Source organism: Musca vetustissima, unplaced genomic scaffold (assembly GCF_032173495.1).
Source record: "Musca vetustissima isolate MV318-11 ecotype Yass unplaced genomic scaffold, APGP_CSIRO_Mvet_v1 utg68149, whole genome shotgun sequence".
Lineage (NCBI taxonomy): Eukaryota > Metazoa > Arthropoda > Insecta > Diptera > Muscidae > Musca > Musca vetustissima.
Window position 1 is genome coordinate 1 of NW_026877051.1, and position 24,979 is coordinate 24,979.

The window sequence follows — 24,979 nt, forward strand, 5'->3', positions numbered from 1 at the left end:
GTACATTCATCCCAGATTTTTTGGGTTAGTTGCAGAGCACCAATTTTATTTTTCGTTGAAAGATAGAAAAACCTTTTCCGCAGAAAATTTATATTTTTTTCTGTATATTCTGAAGACACTCCTACATAAATATATACATATTTTCAACAGACATCCATCACAATTCAATTCAATTGCCTTTTCCCCAAAGCATTTAAATTTAATTACTGGTTTCAATATTGTAATTATATTTTTTGTACTTTAATATTTATTTATTACAATTCACAGACAATAATGGAATTTAAACCGCTGTTTTATTAAATAAACAAAAACAATAATAAACCATTTTGTATTATGCAATTTTCACATAATTTACATATAGATGTTTTATTGTGACGAGACACGAGACAGGCAAATGGGTAGCAATAATTTTGAATTTAAAGTTATCGGAACTGACACAAGGTATAGCTTTTTATGTTTTAATGTAAGAATTGATTTAAAAAAAATATTTTTCTATATTCTTTTTTCTTTTATTCTTTTTTTTTTCTATAGAAAGAAATCGATCAGGACCCAAAGACTGAGGGATGTTTTTTTCTATAGAAAAAAAATCGCTCAGGACCCAAGGACTGAGGGACGCTTTTTTCTATAGAAAAAAATCGCTCCGGACCCAAGGACTGAGGAACGCTTTTTTCTATAGAAAAAAATCGCTCCGGACCCAAGGACTGAGGAACGCTTTTTTCTATAGAAAAAAAAAATGCTCAGGATCCCAGAAAAAAATCGCTCAGAACCCAAGGACTGAGGGACGCTTTTTTCTATAGAAAAAATAGCTCAGGACACAAGGACTGAGGGACGCTTTTTTCTATAGAAAAAAATCGCTCAGGACCCAAGGACTGAGGGACGTTTTTTTCTATAGAAAAAAATCGCTCAGGACCACAAGAAAAATGTCTCAATTATGTGGCCCTGAATATATTACCACGTCTCAGCGCCACAGGACTGAGACTTTGTTCTATTTAGACCACTTAGACTTTGTTCTCAGGACCACATAACGGTAAAAAAATTTCCAGACTCCAAGACGCTTCTATATAAAAAATCACAAGAACCCAAGACTGAGATTTTTCTATAGAAAAAAAGCGTAGACTAAGACTTTTTTCTATTGAAAAAAATCCGCAAACCCCAGAATTTATAAAAAAAATCCGCAGACCCCGGACTGAAAATATCTCAGTCCTCAGGTCAGTGGAATTTTTCTGCACAATCCCGTCTCAATCCTGGGTTTTTTTCTGTAGAAAGAATCTGAGATTTTTTTCGGACTAAGACTTTTTCCATAAAAAACTCAGACCCAAGGACTGAGACTTTTCTACTTTTCGCAGACCCCAATGACTAATAGCCCAGGCCACGGGACTGAGTTTTTTTTATAGAGTAAATTAGCCGAACCTTGAATTTAGGTTTTTTTTATAAAGGACTGAATCTTTTGGACAATAATCAGTAGACCTCAGGAAAAAATCCGCAGATGTCAGGACTGTGGTTCATTATATAGAAACAAACCAGACCCCAGGATTAATGTTTTTCTGCTCGAAACAAAATTCGGACTGAGGTTCTTTATATAGAAAAAAAACCGCAGAAAGCAGTACTGAGATAATTTTCTGTAGAAAAAAAAAAATCCGCAGAAACCAACATTGAATCTTTTATCTATATAAAAAATCCTCTCCCAGGACAGAGGCTTTTTATAGAAAAATCAGCAGATCAGACCCTTTTTTCTACAGACTGAGGATTATTTCTATAAAATTCCACAAAAATGGGGGTCTGCAGAAAGTTTCAGTTTTGACTGAGGCCATTTTCTGTAGAAAAAAAAAATCCCCCCGAAAACAGAATTGAGGTTTTTCTCTATACAAAAATTGGCAGACCCTAGGGCTGAGGCATTTCAGACCCAGATTTTTTTTCTTTGGGGAAAATTATCTGTCCCTCCATTAATTCATGTTGTCCCTTAAATTGTTGAATGACTATTAAAACTGAACGGTACGGAAATACCACACCCGAAACAACTTGACATTAAAATTGCTTATTTGTTGTAATAGTGGAAAACAGCAGTTTGTGTGGCGGTGTGATATGTTGCATGCAATTGCCTGCCGCCTGTGGCATTATGAGAGATTTAAATCTGTTTTCTTCTTTATTTTATTGTAATCATATTATCGTGTTGGCTATTTGTATGGAGGAGCATAATTTGTTGCCAACATTTTTTTATGAGGTGTACATAAGTGGTTGTTGTAGTTTTGTTTTTCAGCCCTGCTGGTCCGCTATTATCATGGTAAGGGAACAACCTAAAAAAACGATTCCCTTTTATTCAAGTGTCATGCACTCTAACTGTTAATTTGTTTTATTTTTCCACTAGAGTTTCTTTCTGAGGAAAAATCATCTAAACAATTGTTTGGATTTTTCCCTCTAAAGTCCAATTGTTTCATCCATGCCATGCCATGAAACAACTTGTATTTGAATACCATATTTCGGGGGAGGGGATTTGACTTTTTCTAAAATGAAATTCCCTCGAGACAAAGTGCCCTCTCCTCTTTGGTTTTTAGCATGCATGACCGACGAACGAACCACTCTTCTTGGCCCATCCATTCTTTCCTTTCGTGTTTGATGACTGACTACACTTGGCTAGTTATCCACTCATCTAGTCACTCATCCATCCATCATTTGGTGTTTTAGTGTGGAAATGTAGTCAGTCAGTCATTCATCAGGAGCAGCAGCAGCACCAACACACACCTATCACCACCAGCCAGGCAGCTAACCAGACAGTCAGTCAGCCACCCTGCCTGCCTGCCAGTCACCTCCATTAGCCACATTCATGTTAAAGAGTTTCAAGAGTTTACCGCCACCAAATTGGACGGCCATGAGTTTCTGACTACTGCCTTTGAGCTGACCATCATCGCATTTCTGCGTCCACCGTTTATCGTCTTCGTCCTCACCGTCCTCATCATGGTCGTTGTTGTTAATGATTTTGTTAAAATTCAATTAAGTGCAATTTGTGGCGCTTATCCATCCCCTCTCTATCTTAATGGTTTTTAATTGATTAATTACTCTATAATGCTTTTCAACAGCTTTGTGTTTCCTTTTCTTTGGTATTGTTCTATTCTTAATCTAAAGAAATTTATTTATTGTTGTTGTACTTCCATGCGGCTTACATTGTTGCAACTTTTCCCCATTCGACAGAAATGCAAAGGGTTGGCGGCATTTGTGTTCGTTGCTGGCAAACATTATGGAAATAATTTGGTCAAGTTTCGTGACAACTGTCAGTACTGTTGTAAATTAATAAATGGAAAATATATACAACATTTTCTCAGCTATATAAAACAATTATATGCAGGGGAAAAAACTTCAGCCGGGGAAACATAGAACACAAAATAAAAGGGGATACTATACAGAAATTCACCCTAAAACTATGCTCCAAAATTCGCTTCTATGTCTCATATATTCTAATATTTTCTTCTGAAAATATAACACGAAATTTACCAAATACACGCTTATGATTCTGAAATGTTCCCCACGCTTTTTCTCATAAAAATATTCCATAATTATGTCCAAAAAATGTTCATGAAAAATCCACCCTCCCTAAAATATTTTCTAAAATCCACGCTTTTTCTCCTAAAAATATTCATTAAAATCCACCAAATATTACTTACTTAGCTGGCTTATTACAGAACAGTTGTTCCATAAGCCGAGTTTAAAAAAAGATTTCCAAGTGCGTCGGTATTGTGCGCATCTCCTCCAATTTGAAAGACCATGTTCCGAGATGTTGTCTTCTACTTGGTCTTTCCATCTAATTCGTGGCCTTCCTCTTCTGCGTGAACCATCAGTAGGCTCGCTTTTATATGCCTTTTGAGCTGGGGCATTCTCACTCAGCTCAATACGACTGACTATGTCGATGTCCGAGTGTAGATTGTAATGCTCGTGGTTCATTGGACGTCGATATTTACCGTCGACGTCCGTAAATCTTTGGGAGAATTTTTTCTTTCTAACTCCCCAAGAGCTGCTTCATCTGCTTGCGCAAGTACTCATGCGTCAGATACATATAACAGCACGGGTAGTATCAGCGTCTTGTAAAGTGTGAGTTTGGTCTGGCGGAGGTGGCCTTGTTTCTTAACTGCTTACTCAGACCATAGTAGAATCTGTTGGCCAACACTATCCTTCTCCGAATTTCAAAACTGAGGTCATTCGTTTTATTTATGGCGGTACCAAGGTATATAAAATCTTTGATTACTTCAAAGCTGTAGTTCTCAAGTTCCACAGTTGGTCCAAGTCTACTGGACGTCTTGCGAGTTTATACCATCAGCTTGGCCTTCTCGCCGTATACTTTGGCAGACTCCTTCTCAATTTGTTCAAATGTGTCTGTTACCACTCTCACTGTTCGACCCATTATATCGATGTCATCGGCGTAGTACAGTAACATGTGATGTTTGGTGGACAGAGTGCCATTTCAGTTCACCTCTCGTATGACCTTTTCCAGCAGGATGTTAAAAAGGTCACACGACAACTGTCATCTTGTCTGAATCCTCGGCCGGTATTACAGGGCTCCGAGAGGTCCTTTCCGACTTTAACTGCTGATTTTGTGCCAGTTAAAGTTATCCTGCATAGCCGAATTCATTTTGCAGGAATGCCAAATGCAGACATTGCTTTAAACTCCTTTGAACGGATAGGGCTGTTGAATGCGGCTTTATAGGCGACGAATAGATGAAATGTGTAGATGTGTTTTTCGTGGGCCTTTTCCAGGATTTGCCAGGACTGAAGCCGCATTGGTATGGTCCAATAATGGCATTAACCTTTGGCTTCAATCGTTCACAGAGCACGCTGGATAACACTTTATATACGATGGGAAGTAGGCTTATTCCCCTATAGTTGGCACATATCGTCTTGTTTCGTTTTTTTTTTGCACGGGACACAGGATGCTGAGGTTCCAATCATTGGGCATGCATTCTTCTAGCCAAATTGTACGAATCAGCTGGTGCATGCTCCTTACCAGCATCTGACCACCAGTATTGAATAGTTCGGCTTGTAAGCCATCGGTACCTGCTGCTTTACTATTCTTCAGCCGATTGATTGCTATTCTGACCTCATCTCATCTAGGCTAGGTGGTATACTCTCTATACCGTCATCTGTTATTGGTTCTGAGGTATCCTCTATCCTTCTATTTGATACCAGAAGTTTTTCAAAATGCTCATTCCAGATCCTCAGCACGCTGTCTGTATCTGTTACCAGGTTTCCCTTTTCATTTCGACAAGAGGATGTGCCTGCACCAAAGCTTTCGGTTTGATGTTTTACTCATTGGTAAAATATTCGGACTTCATTCTGACTCCTGTACATCTCGATTTGCTCACGCTCACGTTTTTCTTGTTCTTTCTTCTTTTTTTCTGAAAATACGTTTCTCCTCTCTCCTTTTCTCCCGATAATTCTCCATCGGGTTACATTAGATCGCACCATTGCTGCTACATTAAGACGGGTGCGAACCTTGGCTGCCACAAGATAATGGTCCGAATCGATATTCGCTTCCCGTATCTATCGAACGTCTAAAACATTGGACAAATGCCTTCCGTCTATCACAACATGGTCAATTTGATTTCTCGTTGTCTGATCAGGAGAAATTCAGGTGGCCTTGTGTACATCGAGATGTTTGAATATGGTGCTGCTAACTACCATGTTTTTTGCTGCCGCGAAACCAATCAACCTCATGCCGTTGTCGGATGTTTCTTCATGGAGGCTTTTCCTAGCAGAATTTCAATGTCATGGCCAGGGCAGCGGTCATATGCAGTTTCTAGGCGCTCGTAAAATATGTCTTTGGTCGGATATTTACACTAAGTACTCCAGAAAGTATGCTTCATAAATTCACGAAATCGGGCATTTTCTCCTAAAATTATGCTTCATATATTTCTCAATATTACTCTAGAATTTCCTCCTAAAATTATGCTTCATAAATTTCTGAATATTTCTCTGGTATTTACTCCTTAAATTATGCCGCATAAATTTATGAATAGACCCTGACATTTCTTTCTAAAAGTAAGATTCATAAATTCACGATTATGAATCTGATATTTCCTCCTAAAAATATGCTGCAGTATCCACGCCTTGTGTTGGTCCTTGAAAAAAGTTTTCTTTAAAGAATCCAAGCCTTGTGCTGGTCTTCGTGGCTTTGGAAAAAATATTTTTTAAAAAATCAACGCCTTGTGCTGGTCTTCATGGCTTTGGAAAAATATTTTTTAAAAAATCCACGCCTTGTGCTGGTGTTCGTGGCTTTGGAAAAAATATTTTTTAAAAAATCCACGCCTTGTAAGAATATTCTTTCAAAAATGGGTTTTTAATATATTATATATTCCTAAAAAATTCACTTCATTTGGTCCTTGAAGAAGTAGTTTGGAAAAAATCAAACATTTTCTTCAAAAATCCAATTTTTTATTATTCCGAATATATCGTCATGTTTGAGCTTTAGACCCTGTTTTCATAATTTAATTTTCTTCTAAAAACTTTATAATTTGTTTGACTAATTTTTTTTCTTTTGTTTTATTATTCCACCTTCCTCTCTTATTTTATAGTTCCACAAGACACGGAAAAATATTATCGCTTGGATCCAACAAAATCTGCTGCCGAGAATTGCTATGATATCTATGCGGCATTGTGTTGTCGTGAGACACGCGATAGCAAACGTCTCGATCTGCTCAATGAATTGGCCACATTATGCCAGCAACAACAGCAGCTGCTGCAGAAGCAACAAAAAACACAACAACAGCAGCACCACCATCCATCGCACCATCATCACCAACAGCACACAACAACAACAACGTCACCATCGTCATCATCAACGAACACAACATCAGGCGGAGCAGCAACAGCAGCCGGCGGCGGCGGGGGCATTGGAGTCGGTGGCGGTCCTACCACGTTTCCTTCTTTGGCTACAACATCAACGTCATTGGCGACCTCGTCGTCGGCGGCATCAATATACAAAAATAATTTGGGATTTAGCACGGAAGAGTTACTCTACTGGTAAGTGCAACAACATCGCCAAAGTTGTTGGTATGGATATTAATTTAAAATAAACACCAACTGAATCATTTCACAAAGCCAACAAACAAACAACAACAAAAAATAGCAATAACAATAAAAAATGTAAAAAAAAACATTAACAACAACAGCAACAACAAACTTACATTATGAAAACAAATTATTAAATTCCAGACTGGCATAACAGTTGTCTGCCTGCACTTTTTGTTTTGTTTGTTATTTTTGTTTTTTTAAGGCTAATTTATATTAATTTTGTTAAGGTGCAGAGGAGAGTAGGTTGAGTGGGTAGTTAGCTCGTTGATTTATGAGATTCGATATCGTTTGAGCTTTCTTTCCAATTATGAGTTAACCATATCGTTAATATCGAGGATATCGCTGATTAATTTAGAAGAAATTGAAAGTTCATCCTGAACCTGTTCCCTCATCCATCTTAGAGCCGTCTATTTATATTGAGAAACCGTCCAGAAGAGATAGTCCACCCGTCCTTGATTATCCGTTAGGTATTATTATTTCAAAATCCTCGTGGTCATTTTTCCTTGGGTCTCATTGCAGTTATGGTAGCCCGAATCTGAATTAAAGAATCAAAGGGTAGGAGAGTTATAATCGCATTTATATCAATCATCGATACAAAGCTTTGTACACTGCTTTATTTTGGACAGGAGGAGTTCTCTTGCCACCAGACGAGACACTCACAGGTTAACAAGTACATGTTCAACTTGAGAGATTCATTACTTGGAATGTTTGCTCTGGGTTCTTTTGGTCCGTGTCGGGATTGAGACAAACGCCGGTTTTTCACAACATCATCACCACAGATCTCTCTCGGTGAGATGCAACGGATGGGGAGAATGTGTTCATTTCGGGAGTTGTTCCGGCCTTAGTCGGATACAGGAGTATGGCGAAAGGGACTATGCTGCTTCATGCTGCGCCAATGCAGTCCTCAGCGAGTCGTAGTCATCAACGCGGTCCACGTCATCATCATCGCCGTCCGTGACTCTCCCGCAATCTCCGCAGCCGGTAACACCGCACATTGTTGTGGCAACTCCTAATAACATATATTTTATCCAATTCAACTGCAATGAACTTCGAGGGAAAATCAACGATATAGTGGATTTTATGAATCGAAGAAGTATTATGGTCGCGGCGAGTTGTGATGGATACAACGTAATTAGAAAGGATCTTACAAACTCTGTCCAGTACAGACCTATCTCGCTTGAGTTCAACGTTTTGCACGGTGAACGGGGACATACCCACCAGGATAAGGGGAGACTGCCAAAGCTCACCGGACATTTCCATCGTGTCTCCAGGTCTGACGATTGACGTGGCATGGCAACCCGTCATATCATTGGGGTCAGATCACCTCCCTATTATCATATCCATCAACAGACCATCGATTTCATAACTTCTGAACGCTGTACTTTCCTTAATCATGGGAAGGCCAATTGGCAAGAGTTCAGGAATTTGAGTCCGGTTTAGTAGCAACCAATGATGAGACGAGAGCGGGTTCTCTTTTAAGCACCAACCATTGACATTTGTCCTCCGGGAACTGCCTTATTGGCTGCAGACGCATGTAAGGCAGTTTTGTCAAAATGCATTTTGTCGAGTCTTTACGGTTTCTATGTCTTTGACCTTTGTCCTCCGTGGTTACTTGCCTCAAGGGAACTGCCTTATTGGCTGCCGACTCTTGAAAATCAGTTTCTATCTTATAAAACTCGGTATTTTTCTGTATCATAGTTGGCGGACTCTGTTGACTAAAGGACGAGACTTTGATAAGGGTAGTATCAGTGTCGAACTATGTGTTGGACTATTTGCTGCTGTGAAGCTTGAGACGGATGATGACAAGGCGACCACGACATCATCATTCTAAGAAGTAGTTTTTGGTTTCATTGCGTTTTTGAGGGAGTAGGGGATATGTTGTTGACCATGGCATAGTCTTCTTTCATGGTAAGGACTTGATGTAAATAACAATCAGGTACCTTGTGAATACAGTCGGCACTCTGACTTGACTGCAAACCATAAAACTTTGATAGGCACTAGGCCATAGCATTAGCTGCTCATATTTCAGGTTGAAAGACTCTGAAACCATGATTACTGGTTAGTATAGATACACCGACTTACGGATATTGTTTATTTGATTCGCAGCAACCCAAAAAAATATATATTGGGTCTACCGCATTCAGCTATACTTTCCATAGACGAATATAAACATAATAGCACCATAACCTGTGAAGTGACGGTGTTTTGATGACGATTTCTAATTTAAAAGCTTCCTGTATATCATGTAGACCCGTATGTTCTGTCTTTAGTATAAGCCTGCTGTGCTTACCTGATTTTATTTAGATCGATAGAATTTCATGACCTAATAACGTTTCACAGGGTTCAATAGGAAAGAATATAGGATGGATGATATTTAGGTGTGTACAGAATGTCACTTGGTTATCCATCTTCGGAGTCTTAAAAATCTATCGAAATATCGGTTTTCATCTAAGATGTTTCAAACAATTTGGAGTCGATTTAGATATATCTGTCAATAGGAAATAATATAGGATGGATGATATTTAGGTGTATACAGAATGTCATTTGGTTATCCAGCTTCGAAGTCTTAAAAATCTATCGAAATATCGGTTTTGATCTAAGCTGTTTCAAACAATTTGGAGTCGATTTAGATATATCTGCCTGGCTGAATTGTGCCCATTTTAACTGTCGAAGCGATATGCTCTGGAACATCAAAAAAGTAAAGTGAACATTGCCAGAACCCGAAATATTTCAATCAATATCATGATACATATATTCAACACAACAAATCCGAACCCACTTATGTATCTACTACCTTCTATAATAATTGCAACTTCTTTCTTCTTCCTTTTTCAGTTTGAGTGCATCCCTAATACGATCATTTACACAAGTGAGAGCGGCTGCATTGCGTACGATACGTTATGTGTTGACCACAACCAAGGATATCAAAATATTCAATTCAATGCAATTGCCGCATTTATTATGTCGATCGATTGACATTATGCTGAAGAACAATGATGAACGTGTTCAGGCCTTGAAATTGGTAAACAATTCCCATTAAATTAATATTCCAAATTAGAAACCTAAAATTATTTTCTACTTCTATTTACAGATACGCAAAATGCTGGCAATATCACCGGAAAATATAAGTCCGGTATTGGTTCGCTGTCTAGTTTCATTGGCCGATACGGGCCTTGAGGAAAAAGATAAATTACTGAGGGTTTGTCTGGCAACACTGTGTGAATTTGCCGTATTGAATCCAACATTGCTGATATGTTGCGGTGGGGTGACTTCAATCACCCGCAATGTGGTGGAATGTCACAATCCTCGAATAGCCGAAAGTTTAAGTGGTGTACTGCTGTATCTATTGGAATGGCCGCATACACGTAATATATCGGGAGTGCGTTTGGATTGTTTGGCGGCACCCTATTGCGATTTTACATATCGTCTGGGGATTATGGATAAGAATAAGTAAGTTGAGAGGCTATACATTGGATATTTAAAGGTTCTTTAATAATGTGTCGTTGTATTTTTTCTTTCAGAGATGCTCATGAACTACGTTACACAAGTTGTCGTTTAGCTTTATTATCTGTTCTGCGCAGCTGGACTGGGACCATTGAATTCTGTGATCCAAGTAAACCATCCGGTTTAAAAGCAATAGTTGATGCTTTATATTTAAATCAAATTGAAGTTAGAGTAAGTCTTAAAAATTGCCTTAAAAATTATAGTTTTCCTGATGATTATTTTTTTATATTTCTAGAAAGCAATATTGGAATTGCTCTACGAACTCTTGGGTCTTCCACAACCTACTTGGACGACTGAAGATTATGCTGTGGCTTTACAGGCGGTTGATCCGTCTGATTTCCAAGCCAATTGGCTATTAAAGAATGGCTTCGTTGCTGCCGAGGGTCGCAGCATATTGCCGAGTTTGGCAGCACGCGCCCCCAATATCTGTGAACAACACTTGGCCTTACAATTGTACTGTTTTCTAGAGACTGGTCTTCTCAATGCCTTGGTCGAGGTTATAATATCGAGTGAAGTTTCCGTATCAGTAGCAGCCACGGTTCTAATTGGCAAGCTATTGCATTTAATGCATACACATTTGCCGCCGGACATTTGCAGTACAAGTCCGGCACTGCCGACACTAATAAAGCATGCCACAAAGGGTAATATAAATGCATGTGCCGCCATATCAGCATTGGAATGTTATCAGAAAATGTTAAGGAATCGTCCAGCGTCGAGTAGTTTATTTTTGGATAGCATTATACAAGAAGGAAGTAAGGACACATACCATAAACCTTCCAATACAACTGTATTATAATTATTCAATTTCTATTCTCTTTCAGCCCTCATACACACAAGACTTTTTCGCCGTGAAATCAATGCTCAGGATATCCCCTACGCCAGCAGCAGTCTACAATCACCACCCCCTGATCCAAATAGCACCAATGGTGTTGGCCAATATAGTTCCATTGGTGGTGTTGGTACGCTGGATAGACCCCGTCTGGACTCTGTCTCCAGTGACGATTCAAATTCTCAGTCATCATCACGTCGTGCAAGTTTTCGCTTGAAATGTAAATTTTTACCGTTCCTAGAGAATATGAAAGTGAATCGTTTAATCAAAGACTCGAATGTATTAAATTCCAAGGATGGCACCGGCTGGGATTGGGAAGTTATATCAACGATAATAAGAGTAAGTGTGAAATTTTTCTTTTTTATAAATATATGTCATTTACATTCATCGAAAGAACGCGAACATGTTTTTTAATTGAAAACCAGTAAGCAATAGAAAGACCATTGAATGTGTATGTTTGACGGAAATTCATAATAATACCCGGAAGCGTATTTTTTCTCATTATGATAAGCATTCTCAATGATTATATCCTAGAGCATCACTACCGGACACAGTCGATGAGATGTAATGTGTCCAGGAACAATTCCGGTTTGGCTCGGTTGTGAAACTACAACGAGGAGGACTGAGGACTGTAACAGGTTGCCTCCTTATGACTCCAACGCCTGTCACCTCTGCTCATCGTGTTAAAGCAATGGGGCTGCTACAACAACAACAACGAACTAGAGTGGTCATAACTGTATGTTGTAGCCTCCTCAATTCTTATTGGGCACGAATCGATTACACGGTGGAGAATATCTGCCCGGCATGTAGTAATGTCCACATGACACGCTACACCTCTTCATCTGCACGGCCTTTAACTCCACTTCACTTTGAACACAACAGGCACATGTCGCAGTCTTTTTGATCCTGGAGTTAGAGGCAGAGGATTTTTATACAAAATAAAGTTTAATCCAATTTACTACGAACTCTACACAACTTTATGTGTATACTGAACTTATAGTCCCATTTCTTTTATAATTCCCTCCAATGGAAACCCTTATAAAATGAGAAATGAGTTTGCGAAATTGATTGATCTCAATAAAAAAAACTTTGAGGAGATTTTTTATTTTCATCCTGGAGGGAACTATAAAGGAGCCACCGTTGCAAGATGGTGCCTGATATCATTGTATACCCTTTCACTGCCATAAAAGAGGCAGGTTGGAAAATCATATTATCTCCCGTTAGCGCAACAAGGCATACAGATTGTAATCCGAACCGAAGCCTTTAAAACAATTTTCAGATATTATGGTTATTTTTTAAATTATATTATATATTAGTTTTATATTATATATTAGTACCTATAAGCATTCGGGTATATTAATATTTCTAATATGTAATCTTAAGCGTTCGACTGAATTAATTATTAAATATATATATTTATTTACATTTTCTTTCCAGTCAAATCTAATCCGTAAAATGGAAGAGCCAAGTTTAACGTTCCTGAAAAATCTCATTGATTTCTTTAAGCCAAGTAAAAATTGTTTTTCCCATCAAGAACTGGTGCAGGGTAAAACATTGCCGCCATTTGTTCAAGTCGGTTTAGATTTAATCGATTGGCTTTTGGCCATCTATCCACTGGAAAGTGTTCGCCTACTAACTGATTTCTTTACCGATGTGGCCTCCCAGCTATTGGCCATAACGACACCAAATCGTGCACACGATTGTCTATTTAGTCCAAAGCATATGGAGACTACAATGTGTCAACAGTATTTTTTATTTATTGGTCGGATGTGTCGGGCACAAAAGGGCATTACGATATTAACGAATACGGCGGTGTTTGAACAGTATGTAGACACTTTCCCCTAATATGCTTGGAATTTTTGTTAATGTTTTTCCCGCATCTTCATTTTAGCCTTGTCAATCTCGTACGCAACACCGATTACGAATGTTATGTAAAATTAATTGTATCGGGTTTGGATTATAGTCTAGAATCTGTTCCCCGTAAAGTTTTGGAAAAAGCTTTAACGGCCGCCAAGGATACGGGTAGTCGTCTGTATGCCACACAATTTCTGGTGGTATTATTGAGAGCTCGCATACCAAACTTTGAGGTATGGGGTATACCTTTAATTATACAACAAACAAAAGATCCAGATCGTAGTGTCGTTTTAGCGGCAATGGATGTCCTGGAAGAGGCTTGTCATGAAAAGGTAACAGAGTTGTACAATATTTTGCCTCTTATAAAATTAAAAATAACGTTATTTTTGAATTTTAGTATTATTTGGAAGAAATTGTTAGTCTATGGCCAAATCTTAAAACCCTGGGCGATGTGGGACGTCTACTAATGGCCCGCTACTATTCTCTGTCGCGTGGTCTTAACCAACCCAAAGCAAAAGTCAAAGAAGAAATTGAGTATTGGAAAAATGGCTACAATAAGAGGCGAGCGTGAAATCCCAAATAGAAAAAGTCCAACAAAAAGTGAACAGCAACAAAAAAACCTACCTACCTTTTGTTCTTGTCTTTTTGTTTGACTTTATCTGGTACCCCTTGGAATAAAATTAATAATTTCCCGATTTTTCTCTTTTTCTTCCCACAGATACGTTTTATTGGTCGAGGCTGATACACATGCCAGCCTAACATTGCATGTGCGCAATGAAGAAGGCGGTTATAGTCGTCGTAATTGTAATACCCGACCCATTATTATACCACCAAATATACCAGCCCATTTATATGGGCAAATGGTTCAAACAACACAGGGAACAACAGCCTTAAGAAAATTCGGTGATCTGCCACAGCTTTTAGAGATTATTAGCAGCGGAAAGTGTTCCGATGAAGCGGAATGTTTGGAATTGAAATCGGCAATATGGGCGATTGGTCATGCATCGACCCATTCAAATGGCATTGAATATTTTTTGGAAACGGGAACGAGGTACGTTTGTTGAAAAGCTCTTCAGATATTTGAATATAAAAAAATGTTTTTAAAAATTCATGATCAAATAAAAAACCTCGTATATTTATTTAATTCATTATTATTAGACCTCGGATTTTTGCATATTTTTTATGCTTTATCCGATTGGACTCAAATTTTGTATTTAGGCGTTTCATGCCTTAATTGATCGATATTTGGGGTCATGTCAAAAATATGCAAAAAATATGCAAAATATATGCAAAAAATATGCAAAATATATGCAAAAAATATGCAAAAAATATGCAAAATATGCAAAAAATATGCAAAATATGCAAAAAATATGCAAAATATGCAAAAAATATGCAAAATATGCAAAAAATATGCAAAATATGCAAAAAATATGCAAAATATGCAAAAATATGCACGGTATGCTAGGTCGATATGCGATAAATATATGCAAAAAATATACAAAATATGCATTGTCGAAATGCAATATATGCAAAAATATGCAAAAATATGCAAAATATATGCAAAATATGCAAACATATGCAAAATATGCAAAAATATGCAAAAATATGCAAAAATATGCAAAATATGCAAACATATGCAAAATATGCAAAATATATGCAAAATATGCAAACATATGCAAAATATACAAACATATGCAAAATATGCAAAAATATGCAAAATATGCAAAAATATGCAAAATATATGCAAAATATGCAAACATATGCAAAATATGCAAAAATATGCAAAAATATGCAAAATATGCAAACATATGCAAACATATGCAAACATATGCAAAATATGCAAAATATATGCAAAATATGCAAACATATGCAAAATATGCAAAAATATGCAAAATATATGGAAAAATATGGAAACATATGCAAAATATGCAAAATATGCAAAAATATGCAAAAATATGCAAAATATATGCAAAATATGCAAACATATGCAAAATATGCAAAAATATGCAAAATATATGCAAAATATATGCAAAATATGCAAACATATGCAAAATATGCAAAAATATGCAAAATATATGGAAAAATATGGAAACATATGCAAAATATGCAAAAATATGCAAAATATATGGAAAAATATGGAAACATATGCAAAATATGCAAAAATATGCAAAATATATGGAAAAATATGGAAACATATGCAAAATATGCAAAATATATGGAAAAATATGGAAACATATGCAAAATATGCAAAATATGCAAAAATATGCAAAATATATGCAAAATATGCAAACATATGCAAAATATGCAAAAATATGCAAAATATATGGAAAAATATGGAAACATATGCAAAATATGCAAAATATATGCAAAATATGCAAACATATGCAAAATATGCAAACATATGCAAAAATATGCAAACATATGCAAACATATGCAAAATATGCAAAATATATGCAAAATATGCAAACATATGCAAAATATGCAAAAATATGCAAAATATATGGAAAAATATGGAAACATATGCAAAATATGCAAAATATGCAAAAATATGCAAAAATATGCAAAATATATGCAAAATATGCAAACATATGCAAAAATATGCAAACATATGCAAACATATGCAAACATATGCAAAATATGCAAAATATATGCAAAATATGCAAACATATGCAAAATATGCAAAAATATGCAAAATATATGGAAAAATATGGAAACATATGCAAAATATGCAAAATATGCAAAAATATGCAAAAATATGCAAAATATATGCAAAATATGCAAACATATGCAAAATATGCAAAAATATGCAAAATATATGCAAAATATATGCAAAATATGCAAACATATGCAAAATATGCAAAAATATGCAAAATATATGGAAAAATATGGAAACATATGCAAAATATGCAAAAATATGCAAAATATATGGAAAAATATGGAAACATATGCAAAATATGCAAAAATATGCAAAATATATGGAAAAATATGGAAACATATGCAAAATATGCAAAATATATGCAAAATATGCAAACATATGCAAAATATGCAAACATATGCAAAATATGCAAAAATATGCAAAATATATGGAAAAATATGGAAACATATGCAAAATATGCAAAAATATGCAAAATATATGGAAAAATATGGAAACATATGCAAAATATGCAAAATATGCAAAAATATGCAAAAATATGCAAAAATATGCAAAATATATGCAAAATATGCAAACATATGCAAAATATGCAAAATATGCAAAAAAATGCAAAATATATGCAAAATATGCAAACATATGCAAACATATGCAAAATATGCAAAATATGCAAACATATGCAAACATATGCAAAATATGCACGGTATGCTAGGTCGCAATATTAAAGATATAACTTTGAAATTTTGCACATATATTATTATTACTCCTAGGATGTTTGGTATTGGAAATGGGATATATCGGTCCACGTTTTAGTATATCGCCATATAACGGTTATATATGATTGCATGTTTTATACATATATTTAGCCAATTTTTCATAATGCCCCAAAAATCTAACAGTTGAACCATGAAACGCATACATACACAATTAGATTTCTATAGGTTAAAAATAAAAAAGCACACAAATTCGAAAACTACCATGAATTTTTTTTTTGATTAAAATGATTTGCATATGTGAAATATGTTGTTCATATTTTGCATATTTTTGCCTATATTTTTCATATTTTTTGCATATTTCTCGCATATCGACCTAGCATACCGTGCATATTTTTTTGTATATTTTGCATATATTTTGCATATTTTTGCATATTTTGCATATTTTTGCATATTGTGCATATATTTTGCATATTTTTGCATATTTTGCATTTGTTTGCATATATTTTGCATATGTTTGCATATTTTTGCATATTTTGCATATTTTTGCATATTTTGCATATATTTTGCATATTTTTGCATATTTTGCATATGTTTGCATATTTTGCATATATTTTGCATATTTTGCATATGTTTCCATATTTTTCCATATATTTTGCATATTTTTGCATATGTTTGCATATGTTTGCATATTTTGCATATTTTTGCATATTTTTGCATATTTTGCATATGTTTGCATATTTTGCATATGTTTGCATATTGTGCATATATTTTGCATATTTTGCATATGTTTGCATATTTTGCATATATTTTGCATATTTTTGCATATTTTGCATATTTTTGCATATTTTGCATATATTTTGCGTATACTTTGCATATGTTTTTATATTTTGCATTTTTTGCACATTTTGCATATGTTTGCATATTGTGCATATATTTGGCATATTTTTGCATATTTTGCATATTTTTGCATATTGACAATGCATATTTTGCATATGTTTTTATATTTTTGCATATTTTGCATTTTTTGCATATTTTGCATATTTTTGCATATTTTGCATATTTTGCATATTTTTGCATATTTTTGCACATTTTGCATATGTTTGCATATTGTGCATATATTTTGCATATTTTGCATTTGTTTGCATATATTTTGCATATGTTTGCATATTTTTGCATATTTTGCATATTTTTGCATATTTTGCATATATTTTGCATATTTTGCATATTTTGCATATATTTTGCATATTTTGCATATTTTTGCATATTTTGCATATGTTTGCATATTTTGTATATATTTTGCATACATTTTGCATATATTTTGCATATTTTTGCATATTTATTGCATATCGACCTAGCATACCGTGCATATTTTTTGCATATTCTTGCATATATTTTGCATATTTATCGCATATCGACCTAGCATACCGTGCATATTTTTTGCATATTTTTGCATATTTTAGCATATATTTTGCATATTTTTGCATATTTTATGCATATATTTTGCATATTTATTCCATATCGACCTAGCATATTTTGCATATTTTTTGCATATTTTGCATATATTTTGCATATTTTGCATATTTTTTGCATATTTTGCATATTTTTTGCATATTTTGCATATTTTTTGCATATTTTGCATATTTTTTGCATATTTTGCATATTTTTTGCATATCTCGTGCATATGCAAAATATGCAAATATGCAAAAAATTAAAAAATATGAACCCTTCAAATAATTCTAAATCCTTTGAAACGAATTTGTGTCCAATCAGAATTTCGATATCTTTATTATTAAAAAATATGCAAATATGCAAAATCCGAGGTCTAATTATTATTGTTACTATTTTTTTTGTATTTTAGGGTCTATGAAAAGTTGGTTATATTGGCTACAAAGTGTGATATTTACTCGATACGATCAACATGCTTCAGTGTATTGGGTCTAATTGGAAGCACAAAGGATGGGGCGAATCTCCTCTTCAATCTAAGTGAGTTATTTTTTACCTTTAAAATGTCAGAACAGTTTTCAAATATACCTTCCCTTTCAGATTGGTTATGTGTACGACACGATCGTAATACCATATGGCCGGTACATCAACCCGAAGATTGGATGTTGGGCAATTACACACCATTGCGACATCATTTCGACGATGTACCACCGTATAATTATACGGGTATGGAAGATCAAATCGATGGTTCCTACTATACGGGTAGCTATTCGAATTTATTATTGAGTAGTACCAGTACGAATCGTGATGCTATTGGTGGTGCGGCAAGTGCCAGTTCGGAAGCGCAAGATGCTAATACCACCACCGATAGTATTAAGACATCGGGTGAAGAGGTTAGTGTAGATAATCTTCTGACAACACAACCATATAAATTTAGTTCACCGAGAGCTAAACTAGAGAAGACATCATCTTCTTCTTGTTCACGACAGATGGGAGGTGGTGGTGGTGTGGCAACACCCACAACTACAGCGGGTGGTATTGCTAGTAGTAGTACGGCAAGTGGCAGTAGTAGTAGTGTATTACCGGCATCCGTAAAATGGAAAACACTGCCAGAAGGTTCATGTCTACGGCATGGTCGGCATCAACGTTCATTGTCCGAATCGAAAACGACCGATGTTATAAGTCTTTTGAGTGGCGGAGGAACAGGAGGACATCCGGGTGTTATGCCGCCAACAGCAGGTCCAGGAATGTATTATTCACATCGAACGCGTTACAATTCGTGTACAGATTCCAATACATCAGGTGTTAGTAGTTGTGAATCGGTTACGGGAAGAACAGCGGGAGTGGGGTAAGTTGCTCTTTTCAGAAAATAGCTTATTTTATTGCATATTAATTTGTATTTTTGTTTCAAAATTTAGTGACCTCCAACAATTTCCCCTCAGTCCTATACCCTCAATGTCAAATCTGCTGGAAATACCATTGGGTCAATCGTCTCTGTTACGTCGCACCTCATTGGTTGCCGGCTCCTATTTGCATAATGCCATTAGTCCAGTGGACATAAAAGGTTATGCTCAATTACGTTCCTTGCGACGCCATTGTCGCCCAGTTCTATCTGAATCCGGTGCTGAGTTATATGATATTGTTGATCGCATTGATTTGTTGTCATACGCCTCATTTCGACCACGTAAATCTTCCTTTGGTGATTCGCGCAAGAATAAAGTGCGTAGCTTAGATCGTCAGACATCGCTGAGAATGTATGCGTAAGTATTATTGATTTAGTTTTAATAAATCGGTTACTATATATTTTTTTAAATAATTTTATTTGTTGTTTTAGGCATCTGGATTCGGAAGAGCTGCAAGTACCATTGCCAACGCTAAATGCACCCAAATTTTTATCACAAAATGATTCCAAAGGTCCTTGTTATGTCGGTAAGTTGCCCATGTAAATTTAAATAAGGCAGAGCGTCTGGAAGAATTAGAGTTGAAAATATAATAACTTCTATATTGAATTAAACCGTAGAGGGTTTTTAGATTATTTAGAAGTATAGTGTAAATCTAATAATTCTTTAAATGTGTCTATGCTCCGAACAGAAAAGCCTCTCAATTATGTAACAATGATATTATGTATGACGGTATTGCTGGCATCTCTTTTCATAGCCTCTCATCTCTCATGTTATGGCCATCGAATGTGAGAGTGCGGCCATTTCACAATTTTCCTAAAATCCAGCAGGAACAACCTACAGCTTAATTAACCATTAACTATAAATATATTATTAAAATATGTCTGATTTCAGACTGTACCTCTTCTTTGGACTGCATTATTCCACCATTCACATAGTTGAACTTTGCTTTTTCCAGGCTGTGAAACGTCTAGCATGTTTGGTATTGAAATGGGACATATTGGTCCACGTGCCGTATTTTGAACTTTTCAATCATATTCGCTTTCGTCGTTTGACGATGTTTTGGCTTAAAAGGTCAGGCACGCTTCCAATACTGTAGTTATCCTTATGAGGCATTTTGGTAGAGGCCTCTCAAGGTTGAAGTTCCGTAGTCTAAGAGTTCCATGAAGCTTTGTTCCGATATTTTTACTGGATTTCATTGCAAAGGTACTGGAGTTTGTGTCGACATATTGTTGACAAAAGCGGATTTGCCCTTCCGCAAGAATAAATTTGTCATTCATGGTTAACAGAGGATTAACGACTTTTTGGCTAAATACAGATCGGTGTTATTGCATAGCTCCACATATACCTAGTCCTCCCTATTGTGTAGGTATATTAAAAGTCATAGACTTTTCAGCGTATCGAGAGATCCTAGTCCTCACGGAGGGTATGTGAATGTTATCGTGCTGTCAATGTGTCCAAAACGATTTCAGACGGTTGCACCATCCTTATCTTAATTGGACTAGGAATGCTTCTGCTGCTATGGGTGGTTGGTGGATTCCAAGAACTGCATTCACATGGTACTATGGTAATATTCATTGCTGCTCGACAGGCCTGTTGATCTAGGGGTTTTGTACCGTTGGACTTATGTATATAGATGATGTATATCACTCCTTATGTGTATGTGTGAGGAAATCCATCCTAAGAATGAGGTGATGGTATGGTTTATTCCAGCGATGGCACCCTCCTTCGCCACCTCATGTATTGGTCCATAGCCTGATATAATGAGGAGACACCCTGCCGATGTTCTCATACATTGATTTCCACTGGCCTATTGCTTCAAGATTGTCCTTTCATAGGACAAAATTTGGCATTTATGGTTCGCAGATGATAACGAAAAAAATGGCCTCCTCATTTAAGTGGTCGCTGTTGGTCTATTTCTCATCTTATCGTAAATAGCAGTGCTTTGTGTAATCATCCTAAAGAGTTTGTCTAACATTATACCCACTATTTTGGGGTATTTGGTGGTCGGTACATGTTCTTCATCGACCATTATGTTCAGTGGTAGCTTAATTTCAGCCACCCTAGTGGTGGACAATGTGACTGTTGGTTTGATGGCGGAAAATTGTATATTCCTCAGATAAAAAAAACTTACTTCTTCATTGCTCCGGCAACATTGGTTGGGTTCCAACACTTCAACCAATTATCGTTTGCCAGTTTCAACATTTTCCATACGGCGTATATGATGACGTCGACAACATGACTCACTACGAATTTACCTTTACTGGCATCATTGCCAGGCTTTAATAGCAGGACCACCCTGCTTACTTTCCAGTCTTCAGGACCTATGTAGGTGGCTACTGACATGTTGAGGGATGCTGTTAAATACTCGATTCCGGTTCCATCCAGTTTGCATAAGCATATTCTTTGTGGAACTGTAATCGTTTTAATTTGGGCCACCTTTAAAAAATTTCTATTTTTAGATAATTTGAAAATTTCAACAACCCAATTTTTTTGTCCTACACCCCAACAATTAATCTATAATACTAATTTAATTAATTTTTCTCTCCTTTCAGGCATTTCATTACCAAAAAATCTTTTGGATATATTCCCAACCCGCAACCAGCTGAGAACTTATGTTTCACAAGATATTCAAGATCAGGATTTAATGGATATTAATTTGTTGACAGCTAAGCAGCAATTCCTAAATGATTCCCTAAATAATGAAGGTGGTGATGAATCATCAGTAATTTCATCACTTTCCGATGTATCATCGGTGAGCAAACGATCCAAATGGGTGGGCGGTAAACATGGACGCAGTAATTGCCTGTACTGCTCAAGGCAAAGGAAACGTTCTCAACGGTTAGATGGTAGTGGCTCTGGAGATGTTTCCACTTCGACATTATGTGAAATGTATACAAATGCCTCAGCGGCACTGGTTGCAGCGGGCATACAGGCCACTGTGGCATTGTCACGCAAAGGTGGAGGGACGACAAATACTTCCACTACGAATACCGATAATAAAACGGCGACTGGTGCTACAGCAAATAAACCTCCCTTGCAACAACAACAGTACAGCAATGCCTCATCAATACAATTTTCCGAATTCCATTCTCCGGAAAGTATATTGAGTGAGGATAGTTTGCCGGATCGTTTGACCGCCAATATTCTATATAATGTTCAACGTTTGGCCAATCCCGTCAGTGCCAAACAATCGAAAATGGCACTGCTCGAATTGAAACAAAAACATCCAGCCTCATTTCAAGATATATGCCTTTATTCCGAGGTTTGTCGAACATTGGGTCGTTGTTCGTATCGCATGAATGCTCGACGATTTTTGCAGGAATTGTTTTTGGATTTAGATTTTGATTCGTTCTACAATGAGCCATTGGATATCTTGAGTAAAAAGGATAAAGACTCGTTTAAGAAAGTCGACGGAGGAGCCAAAGAGAGGTTGATGGTGGCAGGAGGTGATAAAGTCATTATGCGCAAGGATAGGACTAGTGGAGGACGTGGTGGCATAGAAGCTGGTGATACAAAAAACGATAATGGAACGGCGGCGAATAATAGCTCCAGCTCGTTGAAACCGCATTTAAAGTCTCAACCCTTGGCTAGTGTCTATGAGGCCAGTTGTGAAAATCTGGTATTGGATCCATCTCCACGAATGAAAAATGCACCGGTGATAACAACAACGTCGTCGTCGACGGCCACAACATCAACAACAAAATCATCGAATTTAAAACAGAATTGTAAAAATTTTACCAAAGCTCCGCCACCTGCAGCACCGCCACCTCATCCCACCACCAACCTAAGCGAATACAATACCGAACTTAGAATAACATCTGACGATGATGATGATGATGACGACGACGATGATCATGATGATGACGATGATGAGAGGGGCGAGGAGGATGATATCAGCTATCGTCGTAGTCGTTATAGGCAACAACAAAATTGTGATGAAATCGATGGTGTACCACGCTCTTCGGTCACATCATCATCAACCATATACAGTGTAAATCCCGCCTCTTCCAATTCAATGCAAGCAATGGGTGGTGGTGGTGGATCTAACCAGAATGCTGCCACACAAAACTCTTTGCAGTTAAGCGCCGCCAGTGGTGGTGCGAATAGCAGTGCCGGAGGAGGAGGCGGCGGCGGTAGTGCTAGCACACCCATTAGTAGTAGTAATTGTAGTGATCAAACCTCTACCAGTAATCGCAGTAGTATTTGTACCATTTCCCATCAGCCGATGAATAGCAGTCGTCTGAACTCCTCAACACCCCTGACATCACCGCCCCTGACCACAAAACCCATAGAAAATGAAAATACCAAATATCGTAGAGGACGTTTTTATACGCTGGAATTGGATTTGAGCTGTACAAAAAATAAGTTTCCCATAACCGATAGAACTAAACAGCAAAGTGGCAGCGGCAACATCAGCAATACTTTCAAATTGATGGCTAATGAGAAAACGAATGCCACACCCACAACTGTCACCAATGCCACCTCCCCCACATCACTGACATCACCGACGAAATTCAACACCACCACTAACGGTGGTACTTCTTCATTGCTACGGCAGCATTCGTTGGGCTCCGACACTTCAACGAATTATCGTTTGCCAGTTTCAAGATTTTCCTATACGGCGGGTATGACGCCGTCGACGACGGTAACATCACCCACTAGCCAAAATTATCCTGCAAGTTTACAGTTCCAAAATAACAACACTACCACCACTGCCACAACACCAAGTTCAAACCATCCCCCTACCTCTGTCGCCAACACCAGCATCGCATCATCCTCCACCTCCACTTCCAACACAAACAATCAAAGATATTTCATAACCAAAAGCTTGGCCGCATCATTGGCCCAGCCAATTGGCACCCTGTACTGTGAGAAACGTTTGCAATCTTCCAAATCGGAAGCGGTGTTAATGCAACAAGCTTGCAATAGTACCACCACAGCATCAACAGCCTCGTTTTCATCCTGCTCCACAACATCATCATCGATAACTTCGAAGGCCCCGTATTCGATGGCGGCAACGTCAACGGCCTTGGATAGTTGTGATGGCGGCAATCATGCTGGTAAATATTCCATGATTGCCGCCAACACCAACACCTCGACCACCACAAACACCAATGCAAATACCAATAACATAACTCATCCCCCACCCAACAACTCCACCACCACCACCACAACAACCATTATAATCACCTCAAAAAACGCCGCCCCCTCCTCCTCATCCACCATTTCATCAGCATCATCAAGTATTGTTGGTTCAAGTAAGCAATCATAAATGTATATGTATATTTATTATTATTACAACTACTACTACCTATATTACTATTATTATTATTACATAATTATTATTTTAGATGCTATAAAAAATAATAATAACAACAAAAACAAAACAGAAACACATTTCTTTATACACTACTATTCTCTAGAAGAAAAGAAAGAAAACAAATAAAAAATAAATTAAAAAACCACAAGAAGAAACCCCTAAAACAAATGAAAGATGAAGATGAATAAAATAAAACCCTTGTAT

At 36.8% G+C, this 24,979-nt stretch overlaps 1 protein-coding gene across 1 annotated transcript; it reads left to right on the forward strand.

Annotated features, from left to right (window-relative positions):
* Positions 1 to 6,557: 6,557 nt before the first annotated feature.
* LOC133321579 (rapamycin-insensitive companion of mTOR) lies at positions 6,558 to 24,727 on the forward strand (the record flags this gene model as incomplete). The annotated part of the gene is made up of 16 exons (XM_061530665.1): positions 6,558 to 6,725; positions 6,963 to 7,005; positions 9,892 to 10,078; positions 10,148 to 10,506; positions 10,578 to 10,731; positions 10,796 to 11,312; positions 11,382 to 11,728; positions 12,827 to 13,212; positions 13,281 to 13,575; positions 13,641 to 13,804; positions 13,962 to 14,294; positions 18,468 to 18,592; positions 18,653 to 19,400; positions 19,471 to 19,812; positions 19,887 to 19,981; positions 22,008 to 24,727. Coding segments are annotated over 16 exons (6,983 nt in total), but the record flags the coding sequence as incomplete, so codon positions are not given.
* Positions 24,728 to 24,979: the final 252 nt, after the last annotated feature.